Here is a 25,000-nt window from a genome sequence, read left to right as displayed (position 1 = left end):
GAGTGAGTGAGTGAGTGAGTGAGTGAGTGAGTGAGTGAGTGAGTGAGTGAGTGGGTGGGTGGGTGAGTGAGTGAGTACGTGCGTGCGTGCGTGAGTGAGTGATTGTGTGCGCGCGTGCGTGAGTGAGTACGTGCGTGCGTAAATGAGTGATTGAGTGATTGCGTGCGTGAGTGAGTTAGTGGTGTTCTAGCTGTAACCAAAAGATAAAAAACAATTTCATTCATAATTGGAACATGCAGTCCAGTTTCTATTATGGTAATGGTATCACAGCTAGATTTCATGACAACACTTGTATGCAGTGGTATTATTTTTAAGAGATCTACCAGCGAGCTGACATACCGTCGTCGGTATACAGTAATTCTCATGGATCTAACATCTCTGTCCGAGTTAGGGATTCAAGGAAGTGTCACTTATTGTGTGCATACCCATTACAGAATACAACTTACAAAATAACCGTGCACTTAAAAACCTTGTTTACATTAGGAAAGAGGAATTGTCAAAACTCGCCCTTTAATGTGTATATTTGTGTGCTTTCACTTATAGCAATTATTCACGAAGCTATTTCAATTAACGTTGTCGGATCAAAGCTTAAAGACATCTTCAAAGAGGCTTCCACCTCATCCACTTGATATCCTAACATTTCTTTCATCCAAATGGCTCACCATCGTATGTCTACACTGGACGGACGAGGCATAGCTGACTTTTATGAACTTATTCATAAATAAAATCCACAGAATCTTGAGGTCTTGTCTTATAACAGCTTTATACTTTGATCCGACAACTTAAATTGAAATAGCTGTATACATATAATTATAAAATGTAGCCAAAAATGTCAATGGAAATTGAACCTGTATTGATGGACAAAAACCGTTTCGAGATATTCATGTTGCAGGCTGAACCAATTTGAAAAAAAATATATAAATTTTGTTTATACATTTAATTACTAGAAAAGTAACTCGATTTCAGTGCAATATCATGAGCACAGAATCGTGACTATAATAATTTGTCGAACGTTGGGCTTTATCAACACAGCTGATAAGGTAATTTGGCGACCGTAAAGAGCTTCGTGAGCGGAAGTTTCAAGCGTTAGCTCTTGAAACTCTTTAAGGGGAGCAAGATTACCTTATCAACTCTGTTCATTAAACCACGCTTTCGTTTCTACTGCCCACACCGACGAAGCAACATAGGTTCTTTAGAAACTAACCTCCTTAAAATAATTTGTCAAGGACGTTAAGCCACCCTTTAATTCGTGCGTGACTTTCCGCTCACTAATTTAAAACAATTGTTTGTATGGTACTATTTCTGTTTAGCAAAAACAAGCGTGAATTGAGCCGTTTAAAATCACTTGGGGCTTACCGGTGTTATCTTCGTGTGCTCAGCTGAGGTTTATAAGGGTGCGCTACTCAAAGGAGAAGCCATCGGTTCCGAGCGATAAAGTGAAATGAACACCGTTTCAAACATAGAACATTCTTTCTGAGACAAGGAAAATTCCATGGCGTCGTAATATATGGAGATTTACGACATTTATCTTAGGTAATTTGTTGGCAATGCAATTATTTCAGTGTTTGCTGAACTAAATGCACGAAACGTTTCAGCTGTAAATTCATAAATTTCCTTCCTTTTTTCTCAAATATCTGAGGCACGATTGACGAAGCCTTCTTAAAAGTTAAGATATAACCTAAGTATTGTTCCTTAACAATGGCCGATGTTGGCATAACAATAGGCTATTGTCAAAAAACAATATTCAGGATTCATCAAGGGTGCTTCGTGAATCCAGCCTATGGTCTTTATTTGGAAACAACATTATAATTAATGTTACAACAGAATGCTTCTGCGAGAAGCATCAATTAATTTTTGTTCTAAGCACAAAATTGCATGCAAAGCACCTCTTTTGAAACAAGTCGTTTTTCGAATAGCATGCAAAGGAATTACATGACCACAAAAAAAAAAAAAAAAAGAAAAAAGAAAGAAAGAGAGAGGGCGAAAATAAAAGGAAGAGAATGAAGCGTTGTCTTACACATTACGCTTCTCATGAAGTGCTTAATTGTTTAACTTGTTCTTTTAAATGTGATACCGCATTAATAACGCAGTTCTCGGAGGAAGAAAAAAATCTTTATTTTATTGAGGGACAGGCCACCTTATTTTCTCACTTTTCTGGCTTCAATCTCAGGCATTTTAGTTGCCATGAAATGTTTGAATGAGCTAAGATCTTACAGCCCCCACCCTCCCCTCCCCCCCTCCCAGGATATAAAGTACCTCCGCCGGGCATTGACGTGACTACTGACGAACTAAACATTGTTGTTACACCTCCCAACTCAAACACGTTTTCCGATTGGAGGACAACGTGTCACGTGCCATGGGTCAAAACTCACTAACTCCCTAGGGCGAACAAAACTCACCAACTCCCCAGCGAAACAGCAACTTGAACGTTCGACTCGCACGTGATCAAGTCGTGCACCTTGAAACCGCGGTAAAAGCAATTAAAAAAGGTGTATTCCTGTTTTTCACCGAAATTTTTAACATTTGTGATACTTAGATTTTTTTTATTTGCAGTTGGGATTTGTAACATTTTGCAATAAAGTCGTAAGGTATTAAAATTACTGGCCCCACGGGAAACAGCGAGTTTTGTTTTCCCAAGACCCTTAATGTTTCCCTCGGCGAATTACGCGTAATCTAAAATTTCAAGGCCAGTAAATTTTGCACATGACGTTCATGGCATATCCAGTGATTAAAAAAGGAAAACAGTGGTTTGCCTTAGATAGAAGAGGCCAAACTCACGGCAAGCGGATCATGGAACCATATATTTAATGATAATTTGGCATCAAGGTGCAGCTTTTGGAAAGTTCCGAAAACTTGGCGGATCCGTTGAGTGTTTTCCAGTTCTTTTTGCCCTATTGTTTGGTGGTAATGGCTAGTGTAATATTATTACGATTTTTAAACTAAAGGCTGGTTTCCATACGATCGCGGATCGCAGATCGCAATAAGGTCTGCGATCGTCTGCGATCATATGGAAACCAGCCTTTAGATAGAACATGGTTCTATCTTCTGCGATCGTCTGCGATCGCGATCGCAGGATCTCAGACGATCGCAGAGGTAGTTTCCATATGATCGCAGACGATCGCAGACCTTATTGCGATCTGTGATCTGCGATCCGCGATCATATGGAAACCAGCCTTAAGCGTTCAAATTCGTTAAAAATGAAAATTTTGTTGAGAAACATTCTGCACACAGTTTTCGGGATTTTGAAAAAAGGCATCTGGCCCAATTTTAATCGCGCTGTTATGTTAACTCAGTCTTTTTTCACCTGTTTGTGGTAACGAAAAAACCACAGGAAATGTTGCACTATAGTCATTTTTTTCTTGCCGCAATTTTGTGCGAAATTATAATGCAAGACAATTTGCAGGGCTGATTGTTCGTCCAAACTCGACACAGTTTTTTTTATTAAAATTAACATTTTTTTTTTTTCTAAAAAGGGCGCTAATTTCAGTGAATAGGTGATATGATGAGCAACAATTCACGTGCAGTTCGTGCAAAGCCATTGCAGTGCGTTGCGATATATCGTGCGTTGCTACTAGTAATCAATGCAATGAGCCAATCAGAGAAGAGTATGAAGCACGTGGGATGAAGTAGCGCGCTTTCCAAACTCGTCGTTGAAGTTCGTTTTAATTTATTCAAATTTGACTTTTTTTGACACACAACTCGAGCTGCAGTGAACAGAAACATGTCCGCCTTCGTTCGCCGGAATATCAACGGAAATAGCAGTAAAGCACCGTGAATTCAGCAGTACATTTGAAGCCTATTGTGGGGGACTATAGCAGGTTAGTTGCAGTTTTCACGTTTAAACATATTGCGTTCGTTTGAACTTATTCTTTCACACGTGCATGCATGTCAAATAAATCTTGTTAGATTTGCTTATATGAATTTAAAATTTTCTCCAATCTGTTTGTTCAGTTTATTTTCTGATTGCAACATTCGAATGTGGACCGTTGTACATTGAAATTAAAGCTTTCTTATTCTTTGCAGAAATTTCAAGAGCAAAAGAAAAACTTCGAGTTTAAGCTGCCGTACAAATTACGTTGTCAAGTCACAACAATACGCTGCTTTTAAAGCCATAGAAATTTAAAGGTAAGTCTTGGTCTAATTCCACACCCAAAATGAAAAAGTGTGTTTGTCTTTATTGCTTTACGTCCCCAAAAAAATTGAAAAATAAGAATATGTAGCGGTTTAGGGTAAGATTTCCGCACGGCCCTTGACATTAATTATGTATGCATTTTGCGACTCAAACTCTATTCATGCTCGTTCTTTGTGTGAGAGGGTTCAGTATGACAGTGATGCATGTATAATTACGCATGGGGCTGAGCGGAAGTCTTTCCCGTCAATTTAGGAAAGGAGTCCAAAAACCTTTTTCAAATTATTATCTTGTTTGTTGTGGACTGATTAAAACTAAGAGTGGGCCCATATCGATACCAGATACTCGATATCATCGACACCATATCGATACTTGCGAAAAATATCGGCTATTTCGATTTCTTTCGATACTGCTCACGTGACCGGTCACTTAAATATTTGAAGGCTATTTTAGTGCTGAAAAACCATATTTTTCCGTTTGTGTTTGTGCTGTGGCACTGAACTCGAACGAAGTATCACAAAATTAAAGTTGAAACACTGTTGCTAAGGCTAGGACTGCGTGCTTTTTGTTTAAGTTTACAGATTATCACGGGTATTTTTCGAGTGTAGATGATAACATCACTGAAAAAGTCTTGGATGATGACGTCATAATAACGGTATAGATATCGATATATAAAAAAGGTAAATATCGTACTCGTATCGGATCGATTTGAAAAAACTGCTATCGGCCCATTCTTAATTACAACACTGTAGCCCTCTTTAAGGGCGATTTTCAATTTAAATAGTAATAATAATAATAGACAAGTAAAAATAAACGATAAAACCGAACAACGTTTTGGGGTCGCCATTTATTTCTATCATTTCGAACTTGATAAAAGCGTCATGACGACCCCGAAACGTTGTTCGCTTTTATCGTTTATTTTTACTTGTCTATGTATAACCAAACCTTTACTTATAATAATAATAATGATAATAATAATAATAATAATAATAATAATAATAATAACAACAACAACAACAACAACAACAACAATAATAATAATAATAATAATAATAATAATAATAGTAATATTGTAAATGGTGATATCAACAATGACATTGCTGAGCCCCTCTTACAAACGAACCACAGAATCGACTGGGACTCTGCCAAGTGCATTACCTACAGTACAAATTACTATCAACGACTCACTCTGGAAAGCTGGTTTACTAACTTAAAACAAACGCCACTCAACCGTTGCCTACAACTACCTGCACCATACAAACGACTTATTGACAACAACAACGAAACAGACAAACAATAGACATTTTACTAACAATAGACCCACGGACTTTTTTGACCAACAAAAGACGGATCGAAACGCACCAATCACTTTTTACAGTCTTCACAGCCAATTACATCACGGCTTACTGACAAACGACCAATAACATCTGGACTTCGTTGACCAGAGACGTATATACCACCTACTGACGTTCCACAATTCACTTGATTCTGAAGATGACTTCCGCTCAGGTTGTCGAAACGTCAGTCAAAGTCACCACAAACAGTCCTTCTCAGGACTACACTCACCCGGATGATCATAATTTACGTACTTAATAATAGTAATATGGCGCCTTATCCAAACGTTTTAAGGATAATAAAGAAACGCAGGGCAGGCTCAAGACTCTCACATCTTATAGGGAGCTTAAGCAGCGACGACAGCAACGACAACGAAAACGTCACCTGAAAAAATAACTTTATTTCATTTCTGCTACTTCGCGATTATTTCAACTCGTTCAACTTCTACAGAAACGGCAAACTATCCAGGAACCAAATTGGTAGGAGTGGCGTTCAAGTTAAGAAAGAAAATGAAAAACTCAACATCGAGTGTTCACGTTCCCCAAAAAACCTAGCATTTGGTCATTTGACGTTCTTGTTTTACAGAGGACAGCAAAGAAATATACCATTATGAAAAACGCACGTGCAGAGCGATTGTTTTTGCTCATTAAACCTATTGTTTTGTGGCGTTCTCGTTCAGTCGGCGCTTTTAGCCTCCTATTTTAAAACTTTTAAAACCCTAAATATATTAATTGTAGGTTGTTTTGGATTGTTTGGTGATGGTGTGGTAACGATATATTGAAATTATGTTTTCCTTTTAATTTTTAGTTCGGTTCTCCTGAGCAGACGTCAAAACAAAATACATTGCCGCTCCAACCAGCATTACAGCGAAATATCCTGAATATCCGTGGCTCCTATGCATCCAGCGTCACAGCAAACGTAATGGTCTTCACGCTTATGATCAGCCTCAACCCCATGGCGCACAAATGGTCATATCCAGTACCATAGTACACCCAATTGCCAGCTGTTGAACCACAGCCCCCACACCAAGTTCCCAGCCTAAAAACCATGATTCCCTATTGGCCAGTCGTTCGACCAGTCACTTCAGACTAACGTCAGCCTCGCCTCAACCAATCGAGGCAAAGAAAACATCTTCAATATGGGCAGGAGCCCATTGGTTAGTCTTTTCCTTGTGGGTTGGGAATGGGGGTTAAATAGGAGCTCTGGATGAACCTTACAAAACACACTTTATACACACACGTTCGGCCAGAAGTCCGCGGACTTCTCATTCGGCTTAACTTAACTGTAGTTTAATTAGTTAATGGGTCCCCTGGGTATGGTTCGCGCGCCTCCCCTGAAGACCCCTGTGGATTGGGTTATTCGGCTAGGTATCGGATTTCATTCAGTCGTACTTTTTTTCTTCAAATTATTCGTCTTTTGTTCGATGTTTTTTCGATCGGCACATTTTTTCTCGAGTTCATCGGTTTCAACGTCGACTGTTCTCGGCAACACGTCGTCATCGTCATCATCGTCTTCGTGGCGTTCTCTCGCTTAGTTGCGCGAAATTCAATTTATCTATCACGCTTCTCTTGACAGTCTAAGCGCTGTAAAAAGTGAGGCTTTTCATCGTAAGGTTCAACCAGACTTTATTTAATTGAAGAGTAAAATTTAGTCAACTGGATACGCAAGGCCATTCAGCTGTTGTAGGGAGACCTTATTTGGCCACTCCTTACAAGTTTAATGGTTTCTCTAGTTACAGGTAGATAGTTCGCCAGGCTCGCAGTTTTGGACGACTATTGTCTTTGTTAGACGCCTCGTAATTGGCCAAGAAAATTATCGATCTCGGATTCAGAATGATGCATGCAGAACATTTTAACGAACAAAGATGGTAGCCTAGCGCCAACTTTGCGAGCGTAGATCAGTTCTCAGGAAATTCGTGACTTCATAACACTATTCAGACCGGCTTGATGCTTGTTTCGTCTGTTTTTTCATCATCTGGAAGCGCTCCCCTCCCCCACCTATTTCTCCGGTCTGAATAGGGTTATAATAGTTAGTGGAACATCATGGGACAATGCACAGACCTTACTTTAGATTGTTTACGTACGTAGTCTTCGAGATTAATCTACGACGGAGAATCATCACAGCACCTGGAGCCGCACCATGGGCAGCCTGACAGTTAGTAAAGAAGCAAAGATCTAGATCATTTTAGATAATAAAGTAGTTTCAGGATTATAAAGTGACAGGCATTTGGAAGGCTTTTCTTGCTTTGGCAGCGTGGGCAATGAGACGAATACGAAAGCCAATTCGTCACAAGCGAATTCACGTATATCTGTTTCTTTGTTGATCTTGCCTCGTGAGAGGAGTCTTCTCTGGAAATGAGAAAGGCCTGCATTGCACCTTGTGGGCGAGAGAACTTAGATCGTCTACAAATCGTAGGCGTATGTAGTCTTCACAACCTATGGAGACTGGTTTAGCACGAAACGTCCCTCAAAGACTTCACTGGTCCAGCACTGGTACTACACTGGCACTGTATTGGCACTTCTTTGGTGCCGGCCGGTCGAAGAAAGAAGACCAAAGATCATCTCGCGCAATGGTAAGCTTAGGTAGCTAAGGCAGTCAGTGAAAGTAGACGAGGTACGAGGTAGTTGCCAAGACGGCGATGGAAGGAGACGACGTGACAAGGATCCGGACCCGAAGAAGGTAATATCAAATATTTTGCACTATGAATGTATTTGACTACAACGCACTACATGAAATTTTCCTTTGCCTTGCAAGGCCGACTGTTTGGCTTGAAATGAAAAAGACGTCAGTTATACTCGCATCCATCCTGAAGTGATTATAGTAAGTGTAGTCAAAATACCTTCTCGTGCAAATAGTTTCTTGAATTAGAAAGAAGAGTGTAAACATTGCAGATAGCATATAGGAATAATAATGACAGATTAATCACAGGCTGTTTTAACTTGCGTTGCAGGACAAGCTTGAAATTGGCGCGCGAAAATCTGCGAGTAAAACTAGATTCAGGGGAAAGGAAAACATTCTCATACTATTAGCGCTTATTGGGGTTTTAAAGAGGATTACATTTGTTCGCTTGGGGCTTAACGGAAGATAACTCCCAGCAACGCATGTTAAATCTGCTGTATTATACGACTAGTGCGTTTTCGCGATGACGTAATTTGGATACGACCACTGCAATTTCATCTTTAACCCGAAAATTGCTTCAATGAGTCGATTAAAATTTAGGGCTGTTTTCTTTCGTATTTGCGTAGCGTAAGAGGGATAAAACCTCAGACAACTTCAAAAATTCAGTCACACAAATTGAACCCCGGTAGCTGTATTCGGATGACGTGGTCGTGAAAACGTGCTATTGGCCGGCCGGTACCCGTGCCAGGTAAGACTTGTCGTCCATTCAAGCCTAACATCGCCCGCCTTCGCTCCAACTACGACAGGAGATTGCAACACAACCATGGAGGAGAAGCAGCCAATCATGCACTCTGGCATGAGGTACGTGGGTTAACCACGTGATACCGCCACGAAGCTGTATCACGCCGGAAGATAACAGCAGTTCCCAATCATTGCTGAAAACAAATCGCCCGTGTTACCGAATAGTACTCCCGAATCGCCGTAGAAAGCATTGGTTGGAAATGATGTTATCTTCCGTTAAAGGTCGGTCCGGATTTCGATTTGAACTTCGCTCTCATTCGGCCTTTTTTTTTTTTTTTTTTCGGCTTTTCGTCACGATTCCGGTCAATTCGGGTTACAGCTTCGGCACAGTTCCTGTGCTGCACGCGCAAGCTTGGTATTAATTTTATCGATACCAAGCCACAGCTGATCCCTGCGTAACGTCCAGGGGCCCTGGAGTGTTCCGTTTACTCGGAGTGTCGAGTTTTACGGACACAGGAGCACTCTTCGGTTTTCCTGGACGCCAAATTTTTCATGTAGGAGCGCGCCCGGTCGCATGTTTAATTTAGGTCCTGTGGCTTCAGTAATTAACATTACTTTAAGAAATTATGTAACTAATAAACGTAGGGAAATAAAGCTTAAAAACTGTGTCTTGTGTCTTTATTCTTAAACTGCGACTACTTAACTAAAGAGTACTAACAGAGCGATTTTATTTCAGGAACAATACTAACCAAATGTTTCGGTTTCAGGAAACTATGTAACTAGTACACCTAGGGAAATAAAACAAAAAAACTGTGTCTTTTGTCTTTATTTTGCGTCTTGTGTCTTTATTCTTTAACTGCGACTACTTAACTAAACAGCGCTAACGCAGCTATTTTATTTCAGAAACAATACTAACCAAATGATTCGGTTTCAGGAAACTTATAATGTAGCTTGTACGAGTAGGGAAATAAAACAAAAAACTGTGTCTTGTGTCTTTATTTTGCGTCTTGTGTCTTTATTCTTTAACTGCGACCACTTAACTAAACAGTACTAACACAGCTATTTTATTTCAGGAACAATACTAACCAAATGATTCGGTTTCAGGAAACAAATGACGATTTTTTTTTCTTCAGAAAAAGTCAACGTCTTTTTCGTCGACAATAGCTGCGACATTCAATAGATGCCTTTGATTTGGTTTCGGGAAGCAAACGACGATTTTTTTTTCTTCAAACACAGTCAACGTTCTTTTCGGCGACAACAGCTACGACATTCAATGGATGCATTTGATTCGGTTTCAGGCAAAAAACGACGAATTTTTTTTACAAGAGTCAACGTCTTTTTCTGCGACAACAGCTACGACATTCAATGGATGCACTTTGATTTGCGACTTTTTACAGGAAAAGTCGCATGAATGTAAAAGCCATAAAATGGCACTTCATTTCTTAAAATAAAAAAAACAAATAACAGGCTGTATGCGCGTTTCATTCGTGTTCTTGTGTGGTTTATTAGGCAACTAACGTTTTAGTTTCAGGCCGAAAATTCAAATCATCTGGATTTGGACACTTCAGAGTACTTCGGATTCCTCTCCACTAGCTGAAACCTCCGAAGACATCTGGAATTTCTTTTTTTCTTCTCGATCCATCCGGCGTGACTTTTTTTGGAGTCCGAAATCAAGACCCATCAAGTTCACTTACCGTGATCAGAAGCTTCGGAAGACGTCCAAAGAATTTTCCTTTTTTTTCTTCTTCGTCCGGTGTAACTTTTTTTTCGGAATGCGAAATCAAGACGCACCAAATCCACTTACGGCGATCAGAAGCTTCTGAAGACGTCCAGAGAATTTTCCTTTTTCTTCTTCTTCATCCGGCATAACTTTTTTTTCGGAATGCGAAATCAAGAGGCATTAAGTCCACTAACGGCATTCAGAAGGATCCTTGAGTTCCTCCGACCGGAGAATACAGTTGAGACGTAACAGATGTCCAATGGTGAAGGTCTTCCATTGCGTGCCACCGTCTGTGTTCCTTATTGAATCCTAAGACAGAGAATTCACAAGTCTTTGTCAGTTTGCTGTGCATAACACACACTCAAGTTAAGCTACGTCAAGATCCATGGCATCGAACGCGAGAGGTAAGAGCACATTTTATTTTTTATCGTCGTTTTAACAAATGATACTCTGTACTATTTCAGTTTCTATTCCGTGCAAGATGTTTTTCAACAGCCACTTTCTTGAACCGCTTTTCATCAACTGAAGGCTAACCGCTGCTCAGATGGCTTTGGAGCATGTACACAAAACTGTAAGTATATGGTGGGCAGACTTGCGGTTTTCAGATTCGATCATTAAACCGGAATAAATGACAAGGAATGGATGACGAGTGCCCGTTCTTGGAATCCAGTTTATATTCTCAACAACTGTTTAGTACTTTGTAGAAACTCTAAGAAGCTGTTATCTCAAGAACACAGACAGTTGGCTTAATTGTCTTCCAACACAATGTTCTGCCGTGATAATGTTCAGTGTTCCATGCAAGATATTAGAATAGCTTGGCTCGAAATCTCAAAACATTTTCTGAAGCTTCAGTACAATGGGATTCAAACCCAACTGACCACTGTGGTAGTGATAAATTGTGTTATGCTACTCAACTGAGATGTTTGGAGCAGGTCAGCAGGTTAGAAAAACCAAAAACAAACCAAATGAAATTCAAACTAAATTGGCCGCTGGTAGTGGTTCTTTTTTGTACTAATTGTGCTGGGTTACGTTTGACGTTGAACTGAAAGCAGGTAGATCGACAGCTCGAGAAAGATCCGTGAAGCCTCAATCAGACTGGATTGACTTCCAAGTAATCATTAATATGGTAACTGGTTCACTTTTCTTCCATTTGTGTTAAGACGGGTACAGGTAAGACAGCTTAACAAGATGAAAAGCGCACACCAGGTTCCGTGGCTTCAATCAAATAAGATTCAAACCCAGTTGACCTTTGTGGGTCTAATTTACCTTTCTACTTACATAGTGTTGGGTTCATATTTAAGGCATTTGAAGGGATCAAAGATTAGAACAATGTCTGAGGCCTCATTAGATTCAAATCGAGCTTCTGCAAACAGGTTCAGCACGCTTGGTCAGACAGGTTAAAAGTTCCGGCTGGAAACTGGGGCAGGATTCCAACCTGTATACCTTATATGTAGTTTCCGTCAGTTAAACAACTAATTTTTCTAGTAGGACACCAAAAGCAGTATAAGTAAAACAGAGAATTGATTTAATCTGCTTCTAGTTGTTTCACTATTACAATTGCTTTTTTACAAAGTGTAATTTTGACCAGAATTTTTCAGGACGTTTCAGACAGTGTCATCGTCTTCGATACTGAGACACATTCCTGCCAGTCCTCTGAACAGCTGGAGGCCGTTTCGTGGGATCGTGGTGTTTTAGCCACAATTCTAGCTGACTGTCAGCCCGCAGACATATAGCAGTGGACTTTCAGAAGAGGTGAGGCAAAAATAACAGGCCAAACGTACTTTAATTGTGGTACCCGTGAAATTTTCTACTGTTCATCCGTAATTGTCATGCGTTATCACACGTCAGAACAAGCCTGAAATAAATTTCGTCTCGATAGGATATACGGCCACTGAGATCGGTGTTTAACGCTTTGTCTAAATCAAAGAAACAAGAAATAATTGTTGCGGGGAACTGGTTAACAGCAATTATTTACATGCGGGAGTTTGAGTTTGAGTTTGAGTTTGAGTTCGAGGAAAAATTTTCACTTTTAGGTGCAGTGTATGAAATTATACCTAAATAAATAATAGTGCTTCGTATATGCCGCTAAACATTATCCATAATGCCAAAGGAGCTTAGGCTTGCATTAAGTAAAAACGGTGCTAGACTTTAAATACTAAAAATCAGTGTCTAGGTTTAAATACACTAAATTTAGGTAAGCTTTCGGGATAAAATACTATAAAATTAGGTTAGGTTTTCAAACTAAAATAAACCTTAAACTCTAAACACTAAAATCAATAATTAACCATAAACTCTATAATATTATGAATCGACCTCGAACTTAACTCAAACTTGAAACTCAACCTCTTAAAATAACTAATACCAGAAAAAAATTCTTTTTGGGTGGGGATACATTGTTTCTATTTTTGCTGCAATGTACTGTATCACAGCCTATCAACTCAGTATATGTCACTTATATTTCACTTTCTCCAGCTGGCTACTAATCTGTGAATATTTTGAGTTACAATTTTACTAGGTTGTTGCGGATGCCATGTCCTGTCGCCCTCCTAGAGCTGAACAAGACAGACTCTTAGTTACCATCTCATGATGCTGAGGTTCCTATTGATGACTGCCTGCCGGTGTATGGATGTCCCGTCCCGTCCCGTATCAATGCTAAAACGCTTAGAAGCACTCGAAGCAGTTCAGTTTTTCAGTTGGTTTGAGTTCTTTACCTTTTCACAGATACTAAACTTTTTGAGTTAAAATTTGTTCAGAAAGTTGTAGGAGTCGTGTACCTGTGCATCATCATCATTACTATCATCATCATCAGAAAGCTGAAGCAGCTTCTTAGAATTCCGCCGTCCCCGTATCATGATGTTAAGCCAGTCCTATGTCCTGTATACATGACTGCCTGCACGTGTATCAACGTCCCCATCATATCAGTGTTGACTCAGAAGCATGGCCGTCATATCAGCAGACTGCTGTCCATAGGATCCACCTGAAAGGATGACAACAGCACTTAGGACGTGCCCAGTTCCCACAGTCCACTGAACCCGATGTTGCTGTTTCTGCTGTCTGCTCCACGTGGTGAGTAATTTTGTGCAGCATCAGCTGCGACTATGTTCATCACAGTATGAATTGGCCTCACATGCAAGACAATCAGTAGATAGCTAAGTCATTGAATTGAGAGTGGAAAGTAATATTTGCGCTCGCTGCTGTTTTCAGCCAATTAGAATTAAGCCACAACTTTGTAGTAATTTGGCCGGCAGTATGGTATGGGCTTACGTCAGTTGATTGACAACCACTCTGAGTTTTCTATTTTGAACATTTTTCAGGTCAAGAATGACACGATGAGGCTGCGTGACGTGATGTAGCTGCGTGACATAATGTGGCTGCTTGACATGATGTGACTTCGTGACATGACAGTGCCTGCTATGCTGTTACAATTGTTTCCCACTGTCGTCAGTTTGCTCACTAATCAAGAGCTTCATAAGCGTGTAAAGGTTAGTAATTTAAAACATGACACCCAGTCGTGCACCTGTTTATGTCGTTTCCTCTCCCAAACCTTGAACAGTTGACGTGGTTTTTAAGTTAATTTTAAATTTATCGCCGTGGAGGTGGTGTGACCGAGTGGTTAGAGCGCCGGCCTCAAATTCTGGAGTTCGCGAGTTAAGTCCCGCTCTGACCGCTAGCCGAAGTTGTTTCTCGGTAGCCACTAGTTCAACCCCTTGGTCTGGATATTAAGTATCCAGGTCTCTTACTTTATGTTAGGCCTGCTTGTGGCTTTTTTAAAACCACCTTACATGAAATATAGATTACTGATTTGTTTCCGATTATTTGGGTGGAGTGAGTCTAAATTAGCTTGCTTGGTGTAGAGAGTACAATTCCTCGACACTAGCTGATCAACGTATTTAGATTTTTTACGTGTACATGGCGATAAAACTCTAGAGTGTTTTCCTGTAGTACAGCTTCAGTTTTTCTCAGTGTTTGACAAGTATTTTTTCCTATTTTAGCACTGACCTGCTAGCTCTTGGGGTAATGCCATTTAGAAACTTAAGTTCACGCCCTGATGATGCAGTTATTGACCCTTGCGCAGAGCGGCAAGATACTGCGGAAAACACTAAAAAGGGCCGGAAAACTCACAATTAATTTACTTTTCTGAACATTTCAGGTTCTGAGCCAGATGTTGTTCCCGACTTCAAGAAGCGCAGTACCTGTCCTGCTGGTGATCGACTCTTTGCCATCTCTGGTTGTCACTCTCAGTATTTCACGCTTAGGTTAGTAAGTTTTTTTATGCTTTTGTAACTGATATGCAAGCCGCAACCCTGTCCACCAAAGTGTGATAACGTGTGCCAACGAATTTTAAAAGAAATCACGTTTGACATAATCTTGTTTCTCGTAAAGGAGGAGTAAAAATACTGCAAACTTAAATTGTAAATTCACAAATATGCTTCAGTCATGAAATCGCAACGAAAAGTTGTTGATTGGGTAAAAATTTACAGTTTTTTCATGCGTTAGAAAAGGGGAAGTGGCTTCAGTAGTGTTGATCTCTAAGAACATTAGCTGATTTGTTTCTGTTTAATTCCCTGTAGAAGAACCTATCATCGCCTGTTGTATCAGTGTCTCCACGATACACGTGCACCATCACAGCCATCCACAACGTGTAAAAATTAAAGCATGTGTCGGTTCCAGAAGGTGCGTTGCGATACCATATTTTTCGTTTTGATTTAGACATTTTTATAAGTAATATAACCAATCATTGTTCTTGCAACCACCAAGGATAGCTGTATTATTACTAACCGCGGGATTGCAAGCGTTTCTTGTACAAGTTGTTAAACGGTGACCTCACTCTGTTGTAGTCACTGTGTTCGTTGTTCTCTTTTCATTCAGAAATATGAGAATAAGGTTAGCAGCGTGGATCTCCCAACACATTCGCTGATTTCCTTACTTTTTTACTTCCTTACAGATTGAAGTAGCCAACACCACAAAATGTATTTCCTTACAAGTGATCCAATCCATACCATCACTGGAAGCATTCAGAACTGAAGTACAGAACCTGTGTTATGTGTTGTTCGAGAGGTAAGCAATTACATTTCTATGAATGTCCAACTTCCAATTTCTCCTTTCAATTAATCGATGGATTGTCAAGACAACCAGTGTCTTACAAAAAAAGACGTCATTGACCAACAGGCTTCCATGATGCATGATTAATAGAAAGAAGCGTATATAATCGTATAGTAAAACCTTTATTGTAAGGAAAGGAGGGAATCCACCCAAGTTAATAGACAGAAATAGCTTACTAAGAGAAGCCACGAACAGGAAGGTTTTCGAGACCTATTTGTTGACTTTCTTCAACTACAAGCGAAAAGGGGTAGGGGTAACACTAACTGAGAGTCAGTAAAGGCTGGAAACGTAATTTTAATTGCCAAAGCGAAAGTGTTGTAGTAATTCAGATATCGTAAATTAACTTAACGTTTCTTGTTTTGGGTTTTTTCTTTTTGGATAGAACATGGCTCGAAAGTGTACAAGGGACAAGTCAACGGAGTCAAGTCGTCAGATTATTGTGGATCAACTTGCCGTTCATAGCAAGTGAGAGGAGAAGATCAAGCTGTCGGAATAAATACCCCAACTAGTAAAGATGAGCTTAAGCTGCAAAACAGTTGTTAGTTTCGCCTGTACGAAACGCACTGCGGACGAACGGTTTGGAGTGAGTTAAAAGGCTCGCGGGCAACAATGCAGTTTCGGCGCTTTGCGCCTCGTGCTTGAACCTTCAGTGATTTGCTTGTCCTTTTAAGAATTCGAAGCGGCTGTTTTGCAGCTTAAGATAAACTAATGTATAGTAACTTAAAAACTTTTTTCTCCCAAAAGGGTTCTGTGAGTGAGTCTCTTTCTAGAACTTTCACGAATCACCTCATTTCTCGGACAGCCCGAGTATGAGAACATTTCGCTTCAAGGTTCTCTTCTTCGTACACGAATCAGCCTGAGCAACTTGAGGACTCTTGTTAAAACGATTGATGCGAAAAAAGCACATTGGCCTAATACTCAAGGAGTTGCCAACGAGGCCTTTTCCGAAGAAATCATGTCAAATTCTCGTTGCCCTTTTCCCTACCTTCCCCTCCCAACACCCCTCCCTCCCCCCACCGCCTCCATCACAATTAAGAACATTTTAGAAACAACCCCCCCTACCAACCTCCCCACTAATGTGGTCATAATCATGAACAATAGTATGAACATGAGGTCATTATTTCATGACATCCTTGGGCTAGCTATGTTTTAGGGTTCATGAGGTCATACATCGTCGCCAGTCCCACCCCACCTACAAGGCAGAGGGATGACTAGCCTGCGAGCGAGCGAGCACAAATTTTTGTTCTATTAAACAAATTGAGGGGGAGGGGCTAGTATAATCTCACAATTGAGAGAGCTGAGTGCAAAATGTCCTAGCTTTGAACTGGTCATGTATTTAATATATATAAATAGATTGGAACTTTTTGCACTGACAGCCTTTCAATTAATTTATTTCGTGTTATACTCTCGTTGATTCACAACTGTGTCGAAACCTCCAAATTTAATTGAGAAAGAGTCATCCCTTTGATCTTTCATGATTCATTCTTCATGGGTTTTTACCATTTGAAATATACCCGGGTACTCCACAGGCCTCTTGACATCTCCTTGAGTTAAAAAATGAAAAAAAAAAAAAAAAATCCGTGACGGGTCGCAAATTACTTTCATTGGTAATTGTTTGAGTATCGATATTGTTTCACTTAACTGTTTCAGAAAGGTTGTTTGGGCTGATTGTGCAAGAATGGTCATTCCTTTAAATCACGTTTCAAAGATTTGTAGTCTGTTTGTATTTCACTGCTGTGGTCTTCTGGAAAGAGTGTGGTCACTCGCATATAGGCACTAATAATAATTAGTTATTTCTCTCACACGTCGAGTTTAAAATCGAAATTCAGTAAAAAAAATTAATTCTAAATCAAAGTTATTGAAGAACAAACAGTATTGTGCAAAGTAATTGAACTAGAATGGTCACTCAACCGTCTTTTCATCCGTGAACAAAAAAGTAAAAATAAACGATTCAACCGAACAACGCTTCGGGGTCGTCATGACGCCATTATCAAGTTCGGAGTGATAGAAATAAATGCGTCATGACGACCCCGAAACGTTGTTCGGTTTTATCGTTTATTTTTACTTGTCTATGTATAACCAAACCTTTACTTATAAGAACAAAAAAGTGGAACCACAAAAGATTTGATGTTTTAGTGTGGGAGTAACAGGGTTAAAAGACTTCAAAGGCTCTCATTTACAGCTAGGTTTAAATTTATCGAATTGGAAAATTTTGTGTTTAGCAAGCAACCTAATGTAGTGACGGATTTCGGATGAAGAATTGGCAAACGCAAAGAAACATATTTCGGCCCAAGACAAAAAGAAAAGGTCAAGTTATAGCGATACGTTTTCGTAGTATACTCACCACAGGATACAGGTTTTTCAAAAGAGTAAGAAAGCAAATCGTTTGTTTGTTGGTTCGTTGCCTTTAGTTTTCTCCTGGTAATTTTCTTAGTATCCACTATTTAAGTATATTACAAAAACAACTATTCTCCTATTATTTTTTTCTGAAATAGCATTTAGATTTTCAACACCAACACTTGTGACAATAAAATAAAATAACGGTATTACGGTATTTTTTAGCATTGCTGTAATAATAATTAGCTTGAAATTTGTTTCTAGTTCTTATGCACAACAAAAGCAGTAAATTAATAAAATCCCGATCAATGTACCGATGTACCGTGGATGACATAGAACTGTATCAGTACTGTAAACAAAGTTGCGGACGCAGAGTGGCCCTCGAATCGTACAAATATTAAAAGTACGAGACCAAATATTTACGTCACTTCTCTGTCGTGTCGAGTGTAATTCAAATCCCGCAAAAACTGGAAATTGATCAATCGTGGTAAATTAACCCAACATATAACAACAGAAACATCAAAGTAATATCTCTTGAGTTTGAACAGTGACGGGTCCAGAATCGAATAGACTGCAGGTTCAAATTCGTATTTAAACTGAATCATATTTGACGCAACTGCATGTGACGCATAATTTATACCGAGTAGAAATTAATGCGACAACTGATTCTAGCAGTTTGCCAAAAAGCTCTTCAATCTCATTGCTTCTGTAAGAGTTCCATAACACGCAGATTTTTAGTGTTTGTTCTTGTTAGAGCTGTACTGTTCGTTTTTAACTATACTTTTAGTTGGCAGTGTATGTTTTTTATTGATTTATAATTGCAATTTAGTGCCTTATATTGAATTATTTTTCACTGAATGACAGAAAAAAACTTAGGATTATTTTAAACATGTGTCAACATTTTCTAAAAGCAAAGGAAGATTGATAAATCATTTGGTTCTCTTTTTCTTCTTTAAAATTTCACATTGAGTAATATTTTTTTAAACACGAGGCGAGAAATTACTCAGTTTGGCTGCACTTGGAACATCTGAAATCTACCTGATGCTAACAAACTTATAACCACACTAATTAAATGTCGCAATAACCTACTAATACAGGACGGTTTCTTGGTGTTCCAAGTGACTGAAAAATGCTTCAGAAAGTAAAAAATCCATTATTGGTAGCAACGGCCAACTTTCTCTGTAGAATTGGTTGATAGGCTTTGGCAGACTAGTTGTGCCTTAACTTAAAGACTTTAGCACTATTGTACACGTACTTAAGTTTTCTTCGCAACTTAACTGTGTCACATGCTACTGTTGTACAATAAAATTGGCAGAATTTAAAGTAGTGTGTTCTATTTTGTTTCCTTCTAATGCTTTGATTTTCTAAATACAGGGATGTTATTTACGTGGGTGTGATCGGGGGCATCCAAAGACAAAATTAAAGAAAAGAAGTTAAAATGTTGTTTAGTGCATTCCTACATCATTTCATGGCCTTTTAAAGTAAGCTAACACGATTTGATCTATTCGGATTCTTTAGTTGAAAATTAAAATTGCCGAAAATTTTAGAGAACAAAATCTTATTCCCCGAATTTACGAGCTGTTGGCTTCCCGAAAATGCTAGCTGGCCTTTTTTCGCACCTTCGCTTTTTAATTTTTCCCTTTTTAACGTCGCGGCCTCAAATTCAGCTGTAATACATTACTTGATATACTGTAGTTGCGTAACACTTTGCCCTCCAATCAAATTCATCACACTGGTCGACAAAATACATTGCAGGTTTTATTTTTATTTTCCCCTGATTGATGGCTACATAAACCAGTAAGTTATACATACTGATAGATATCAGCTATAATTATAATATTATGCCATTACATCCAGAAAATTTTGTTTGAACCGATCCTAGAAAGACTATGTTGACACCATATGCAGGAGCCCGGTAGCATCTTTTTTATCCGCCTTATGTGCGCATCACTCTGTAATCGGAAATAAAAAAAACGTTTCAGAACATATCACCGTAAAATTCCAAACATAAGCCCCTCCGAAAATAAATAACCATCTCCTCCCCCCAAGAAAAGAAAAATTACCCCTTTAAAAAGCCGACTCAACAGCCTTCCCTGAGTATATAAACCACTCCCCGAATAGAAGCTCGTGGACCATTAGTTTGGTTTTAGCTCTTTTTTTTATTTTAACGTCAAGCCTGAACTCTCCACCCTCTCCACCCTTTCACGGAAATCAGCCCAAGTTGCCGTAAATTTCTAAGCACAAGCCCTGCGCATACGCTCGATCTGAATCGTGTTCTGATCACGGATCCAACCTCGTCTCCAGGGTCTTCGCGATATTCAAAATGGCAGCACGGAAAATACTCTGTCACACAGGCTGCGGGATATTCCATTAATCGTGGAATATTTTGTGATGTGAAACACTTCGCCCATTTTTCGACACCAGATATGCCTGTGTGCCATAATTGATCCCTGAAAAAGCTTACGTACCGCTATTTTAGAAATCGCGAAGACGCGGGACGAGGTTGGAACGGGTCTACTCCCAATATACCAAGTCGACAGAACCAAACAGAGGGAACAGTAATAAACCATAAACGTTTCAAAGTGAAAATATATTAAACTCAACCCTACACTGAGGCACACAAATCAACTCCCCGGTTAAAACAGGTTTGAAATTGTCACGAAATGTCCCTCGCGCACCTTGCCTTACTTGTTATAATGTTTCCACGGGTCTTTGATCTCCCAAGGTGGACTGGCTGTAAATACGGAAAAAAGTAATACATGTTAAACTTCAGTCAATATAGGTATGGTATATAATAGGTCATGTACGCATTGATTTATTGAAATACTATAACAGGTAACTTAAGAACATCTTATAAACTTTTCACCCTCAATTCAAATTGCCAAAAAAAATAACATTTAGCTTTAGCCCCCAAATAAAAAGTCAGTTATATAAAAAAGGGGGTGTAGTATTCCACCTGGTACGGCTAGTCTTACCCAGGCCAGGGTTCAAAATGACTGCTCTAAAACAAAGAAGCGTTATTTTACCTCTTAAACAGTCAGCATCTTTGATCTTTTAGAACAGCAAGATAAGTCCGCTTTTAAAAGAGCTATTAATAATCATATGCTAGGTGCGATCATTCCCAATGAAAAAGAACCAGTATATAAAATACTGTAGTTTGGGCAGATAAAATTGCCCCTCGCCGTAACGTCACGTTGGCTTACACTGTATCTCTTCCTTACAGTTTCTCTTTTACTTTTTGTGTCAGTTTAAGCAACATGATATTTATACCAAAGGAGCAAACGGTCGCCAAGTGGTGCAAATGTCCCTGGCCAGACAACACGCATGAACGCCCAGATCGTGGACACAAGACAAAACTGGATAGGCGAAAGATTTTAGGTGTGCAATTCATATTGAAAAAAATTAGTCTTAATTTTGCCCTTGTACGCAGCGGTTGACGTGACGCTGAAATTACGTGACACTAGCGGACAATGGGCATGGGATCTGGAACGCCTGCTAAAGGCCAAATCCTTTCCATCATACAGCAGTGAATCGAGCCTTGCGAACCAGACAAAATAGGCAGCGAACGATAGTTCAAAGAACTTAACATGGATGAATCAGTGTATTTGAGTTTGACGCTCGATTTGGTGCGATTTTTCAATATTTTCAGAGAAGACATGGAAGAAAACATCAACCGTGTTGCTCGAGACTTGGAACAATGCTGCCGTGAGAATCCCGATGTTGAAGTCATCCATACCGGAAGTGCCGTCGAAGGACTTTCTCTTCCTCATCTGGAGAAACAGACAGCATGGAATACTGACGCCGATCACATGATCATTAGAAAGGACTTAAAAGTACACGATGATGAGAAGACAGAAGAGAGAAACACAGAAGAAAGCGATAAATTCGAACAAGACTCTCCTCGTGGAGGCATGGAACACAGTTCTCCGCGGAGCGTGGAGGAAGAAAAGAATTTTGTTTATATTTACGACGCTTCACACGCGGGTTATGTGCATTTGGCGAACAAGAAACTTTCTCAGCCTATTGACCCAGCTTCTGTTCGAGAGCATTGTCTTCAGAACTCTAAATTCATTGAAGAAAGCCAAAATTTGATTCCACTCAATCGTGCGGCCCTGATGGCGACCGAGGAGGGCTCAATCGCTGGCCCTTCGTTCTCTCTTCCTTATGCCGGGGGTACATTCATAGTAAATCGAGACTTTGTTTACGGCCTGAGATGTCCTTTTTGGCCTTCACAAGCGGAAGAATGGTTACATCGAGACAGAGCTCTCTGGCCAAGTTCTGAGGTTATTTCCACCATATCAACCCAAGGCTGTCATCTGGTTCCCGTTGGGTCACACAACAGCGACGTGAGAGAATACGAGTGGAGATTTTCGTTCTCTGTTGCTGAATTAATGCTGGCAAGATCCCTAACAGAGAAGCAAAAGCTAACGTATTCCGTGCTGAAGACGTTAATCAAATCTGAAATGAAGGCAAAAGGAATTGATGTGTTCCCTTCATATCACTTGAAAACGTGTTTATTTTGGCTCCTTGAGAAGAAAGGAATCGAGTCTTGGGGGGAGCATAATTTAGGAGAGAACATTTTTGAACTCTTGGACTTTTTCATTGCATTCTACTCCAAAGGATCTCTACCAAACTTTTTCATATCACGGAACAATATGATAGATCACCGCTCTCCTGAAGATGTTCTCAATGCATGTCACGCTCTTAGAGAAATACGTGACACGATAACGCAATCTCTGTGCCGTTACATCGAGACGAATCAGTCACCTCCTGTTTTATTTGATACACCACTGGCTCAGCTACTCAAGGAAGATTCTGCAAACATTGTTCTAAATTGCAAATACAATTTTATTGTGATGGCCTTAGCTTACATCCTGAAAAACGAGAAAAGCAGAACTTTAAGCAACAAGTTTTGTGTGGAAGCCGGTTCTCTGCTAAACAAGGCCCGTCTTCTTCACCAAGCAGCTCAAAGTGAAGACACGCTTGTCAACTTGCACTCTTACTCTTACTTGCGACACTTACTGCAAATTTGTTGCTTTCACTTCTTGAAGAGTACTTAGCACTGGATCACTTGAAAGTGACTGAGAGCAGCGCTGTAGCTCTTGCAGTATTTAACGTTTTCTGGGCTCTTCATCCCACACATCTTCACCCTGGCTTTGAAATGAATTCTCTGGAGCTTCAATCTTACCTTTGCAACCCCGCCTTCAAGGAGACGCTGTTCAGGGCTGCGCGAATGCACGAGGCCTAAAGTGATGTCATTTACGATTTTGTGGTAAAGAAATGGAAGAATGGACCCCAGTTCCACACTGATGATGATCTGCCTCGTCCCCAGGCGTCGCTCCTTGATCGTGTGCTGTTCGTGTGGCGTTGTGGGATTGATTTAGCACGGTGCGCGTGGCGTTTTGGCACCCATGCATTGACGAAGGGAGACGCCTGGCAAATCTTGTTCGGTTTCTCGTCAAATTGCTTTTACGCGATTGTATCAATGTTCTCTGTCGAAACATTATTTTTGGGAGGTACGTGGATGTCTTTACTGGCACCACATGGATTGTGAGTGCCATTCTGTCGCTGTGTTCGAAATAATCTGCTCAGCCTTCCCGGCCGGTCAGCGATCCGGGAACTTCACGGCAGCGGGCTTATTGTTTACACCAACAATGGCGGGAAATTATCTGGGAATTGGAAAACAGATGGAGAGAAGGGTCTGGGTGGTCGTACCCTGAAAATCTATTGTGGCGCGAACTATGGCAGAGGATGGAGCGCTTCTATCGCTGGAAGATTTTCTTGGGGAAGATCTGGAAAATGGCGGTGGGTATTGTTCGTGATTTGCCGTTTGTAATACATGTACGTGACGATTGCTTTTAACACCTATATCTTTTAATTTGTAGCCCGTTCACTTAAAAGCGCCCGTTCGCTGGTGTTTGATGATCGACATGAAAGCGAAAACTCGAGGGGGAGGCCTGGAAAGCATGACCTTATACCGTCCTCAAAAGATTCTATACAACCCAAATCGAAGCGTTTTGAAGAAGGTAAGTGAAGTGGTTCTAGTACTTTTTCATTCTTTGATGTTTTTGGCTAATAATAAAATATAAATATATTTGTCATCATAAAAATTATGGCAGACATTGGTTCCTGTTTGTCCCATCTCTTGGTTAATTCTCTCTCTTTGTACTCTAATGATCCCATCTTTTTCAGATAATTTGCTTTTACAAGTCAGATTTTATCTTTAATTAACAGGACGAGTGTTATCAGGAGAAGAGCACAAGAAAAGGCAGCAAGTTTTACACGCCAAGCTCCATGAGGGCTTTTCTGAGTGCCCTGGTGAACAAGCTCGCCAGTTGGTAGTTTTGCACTACTTAAATCTTGGCTGTAACGTTGTGGCTTTGTACAGCAACAAACAGAGTTCTTGTAAATGTAAACAAGTGATATTTTAATCCATGAGACGGATCACTTAGAACTCCTGTACAAGATGGCGAGCACATGCAAAATCTCGCATCCTATTGGATAACAACTATCACGTGACGTTACACCCTTCCTTTTGTAAAGAAAAGAAAATAAAGATAGAACTTATGCTACAATGAAGATACGAGTAATGGTCTCAAAAATGTCCTTCTAAGTAATAAACACAACAATGCATTAAGAAAACTGTGAGCCCAATCAACAATGGCAGAAAAATGGGCAAAAGTTCAAAGTTCCTGAGTTGCAACAAAGCAAAACGAGTAAAACTAGGTCATCTTAAAGTCCTTGAAACGAGCAGGTAACTTAATCTGACGTCTGCTCCTAGTCGCTGCGGCTACTCCTGCAGGTGGGTCTTTCACGGGTGCTGGTACTGGTACTGTGGGACTCGAAGGCGGAGTAGAGATATCTGCTGAAACTTGCTGGGGTGGTTGTATGGGCGGCTCCTCAGAGTCCTTTCCCGCTCCTTCTGCTGGTTGTGTTGATGCAGCCGTGATCTTTGAAGGTGGGTCCTCCACTTCCGAGGTGTGTGTAGCCGGAGGTGGATGGTACCTCTTTAGGTG

The 25,000-nt window shown here is 40.1% G+C and overlaps 3 protein-coding genes, 3 long non-coding RNA genes and 1 pseudogene across 8 annotated transcripts in view; 4 read left to right on the top strand and 3 right to left on the bottom strand.

Annotated features, from left to right (window-relative positions):
* The window catches only part of LOC146483141 (uncharacterized), a 9,427-nt gene extending 7,961 nt beyond the window's left edge, over positions 1-1,466 (bottom strand). For both annotated transcript variants that reach the window (XM_085106233.1, XM_085106234.1), the window contains exon 1: positions 1,357-1,466. The gene's annotated coding sequence lies outside the window, so the exon portion shown is untranslated. The remainder of the gene's footprint in view (positions 1-1,356) is intronic.
* Positions 1,467-3,723: 2,257 nt separating this feature from the next.
* LOC146483140 (uncharacterized) lies at positions 3,724-6,992 on the top strand. Its single transcript, XR_014863974.1, has 3 exons — positions 3,724-3,818; positions 4,024-4,125; positions 6,272-6,992. It is a non-coding gene; the product is annotated as an uncharacterized LOC146483140 (long non-coding RNA).
* A 6,879-nt stretch (positions 6,993-13,871) lies between these two features.
* Positions 13,872-15,218, top strand: LOC146483139 (uncharacterized). Its single transcript, XR_014863901.1, has 3 exons — positions 13,872-14,026; positions 14,695-14,804; positions 15,116-15,218. It is a non-coding gene; the product is annotated as an uncharacterized LOC146483139 (long non-coding RNA).
* A 5,450-nt stretch (positions 15,219-20,668) lies between these two features.
* LOC146483135 (uncharacterized) overlaps positions 20,669-25,000 on the bottom strand; it is a 20,059-nt gene continuing 15,727 nt past the window's right edge. The window contains exon 7 of the mRNA XM_085106186.1: positions 20,669-20,718. Coding sequence (XP_084962312.1) covers positions 20,669-20,718 — 50 coding nt within the window. The remainder of the gene's footprint in view (positions 20,719-25,000) is intronic.
* The window catches only part of LOC146483136 (cyclic GMP-AMP synthase-like receptor 2), a 10,074-nt pseudogene continuing 6,615 nt past the window's right edge, over positions 21,542-25,000 (top strand). Inside the window, exon 1 of the transcript XR_014863900.1 lies at positions 21,542-23,291. The product of XR_014863900.1 is annotated as a cyclic GMP-AMP synthase-like receptor 2 (transcript). The remainder of the gene's footprint in view (positions 23,292-25,000) is intronic.
* Positions 23,402-24,415, top strand: LOC146483138 (uncharacterized). The gene is made up of 2 exons (XR_014863895.1): positions 23,402-23,789; positions 24,219-24,415. It is a non-coding gene; the product is annotated as an uncharacterized LOC146483138 (long non-coding RNA).
* The window catches only part of LOC146483137 (uncharacterized), a 411-nt gene continuing 117 nt past the window's right edge, over positions 24,707-25,000 (bottom strand). The window contains exon 1 of the mRNA XM_085106259.1: positions 24,707-25,000. This exon is cut by the window's right edge and continues 117 nt beyond it. Coding sequence (XP_084962385.1) covers positions 24,707-25,000 — 294 coding nt within the window.

Source organism: Pavona decussata, unplaced genomic scaffold (assembly GCF_977016875.1).
Source record: "Pavona decussata unplaced genomic scaffold, jaPavDecu1.1 SCAFFOLD_40, whole genome shotgun sequence".
Lineage (NCBI taxonomy): Eukaryota > Metazoa > Cnidaria > Anthozoa > Scleractinia > Agariciidae > Pavona > Pavona decussata.
The sequence above is the reverse complement of the archived record's forward strand: the minus strand, read 5'-3'. Positions and strand labels throughout refer to the sequence as shown.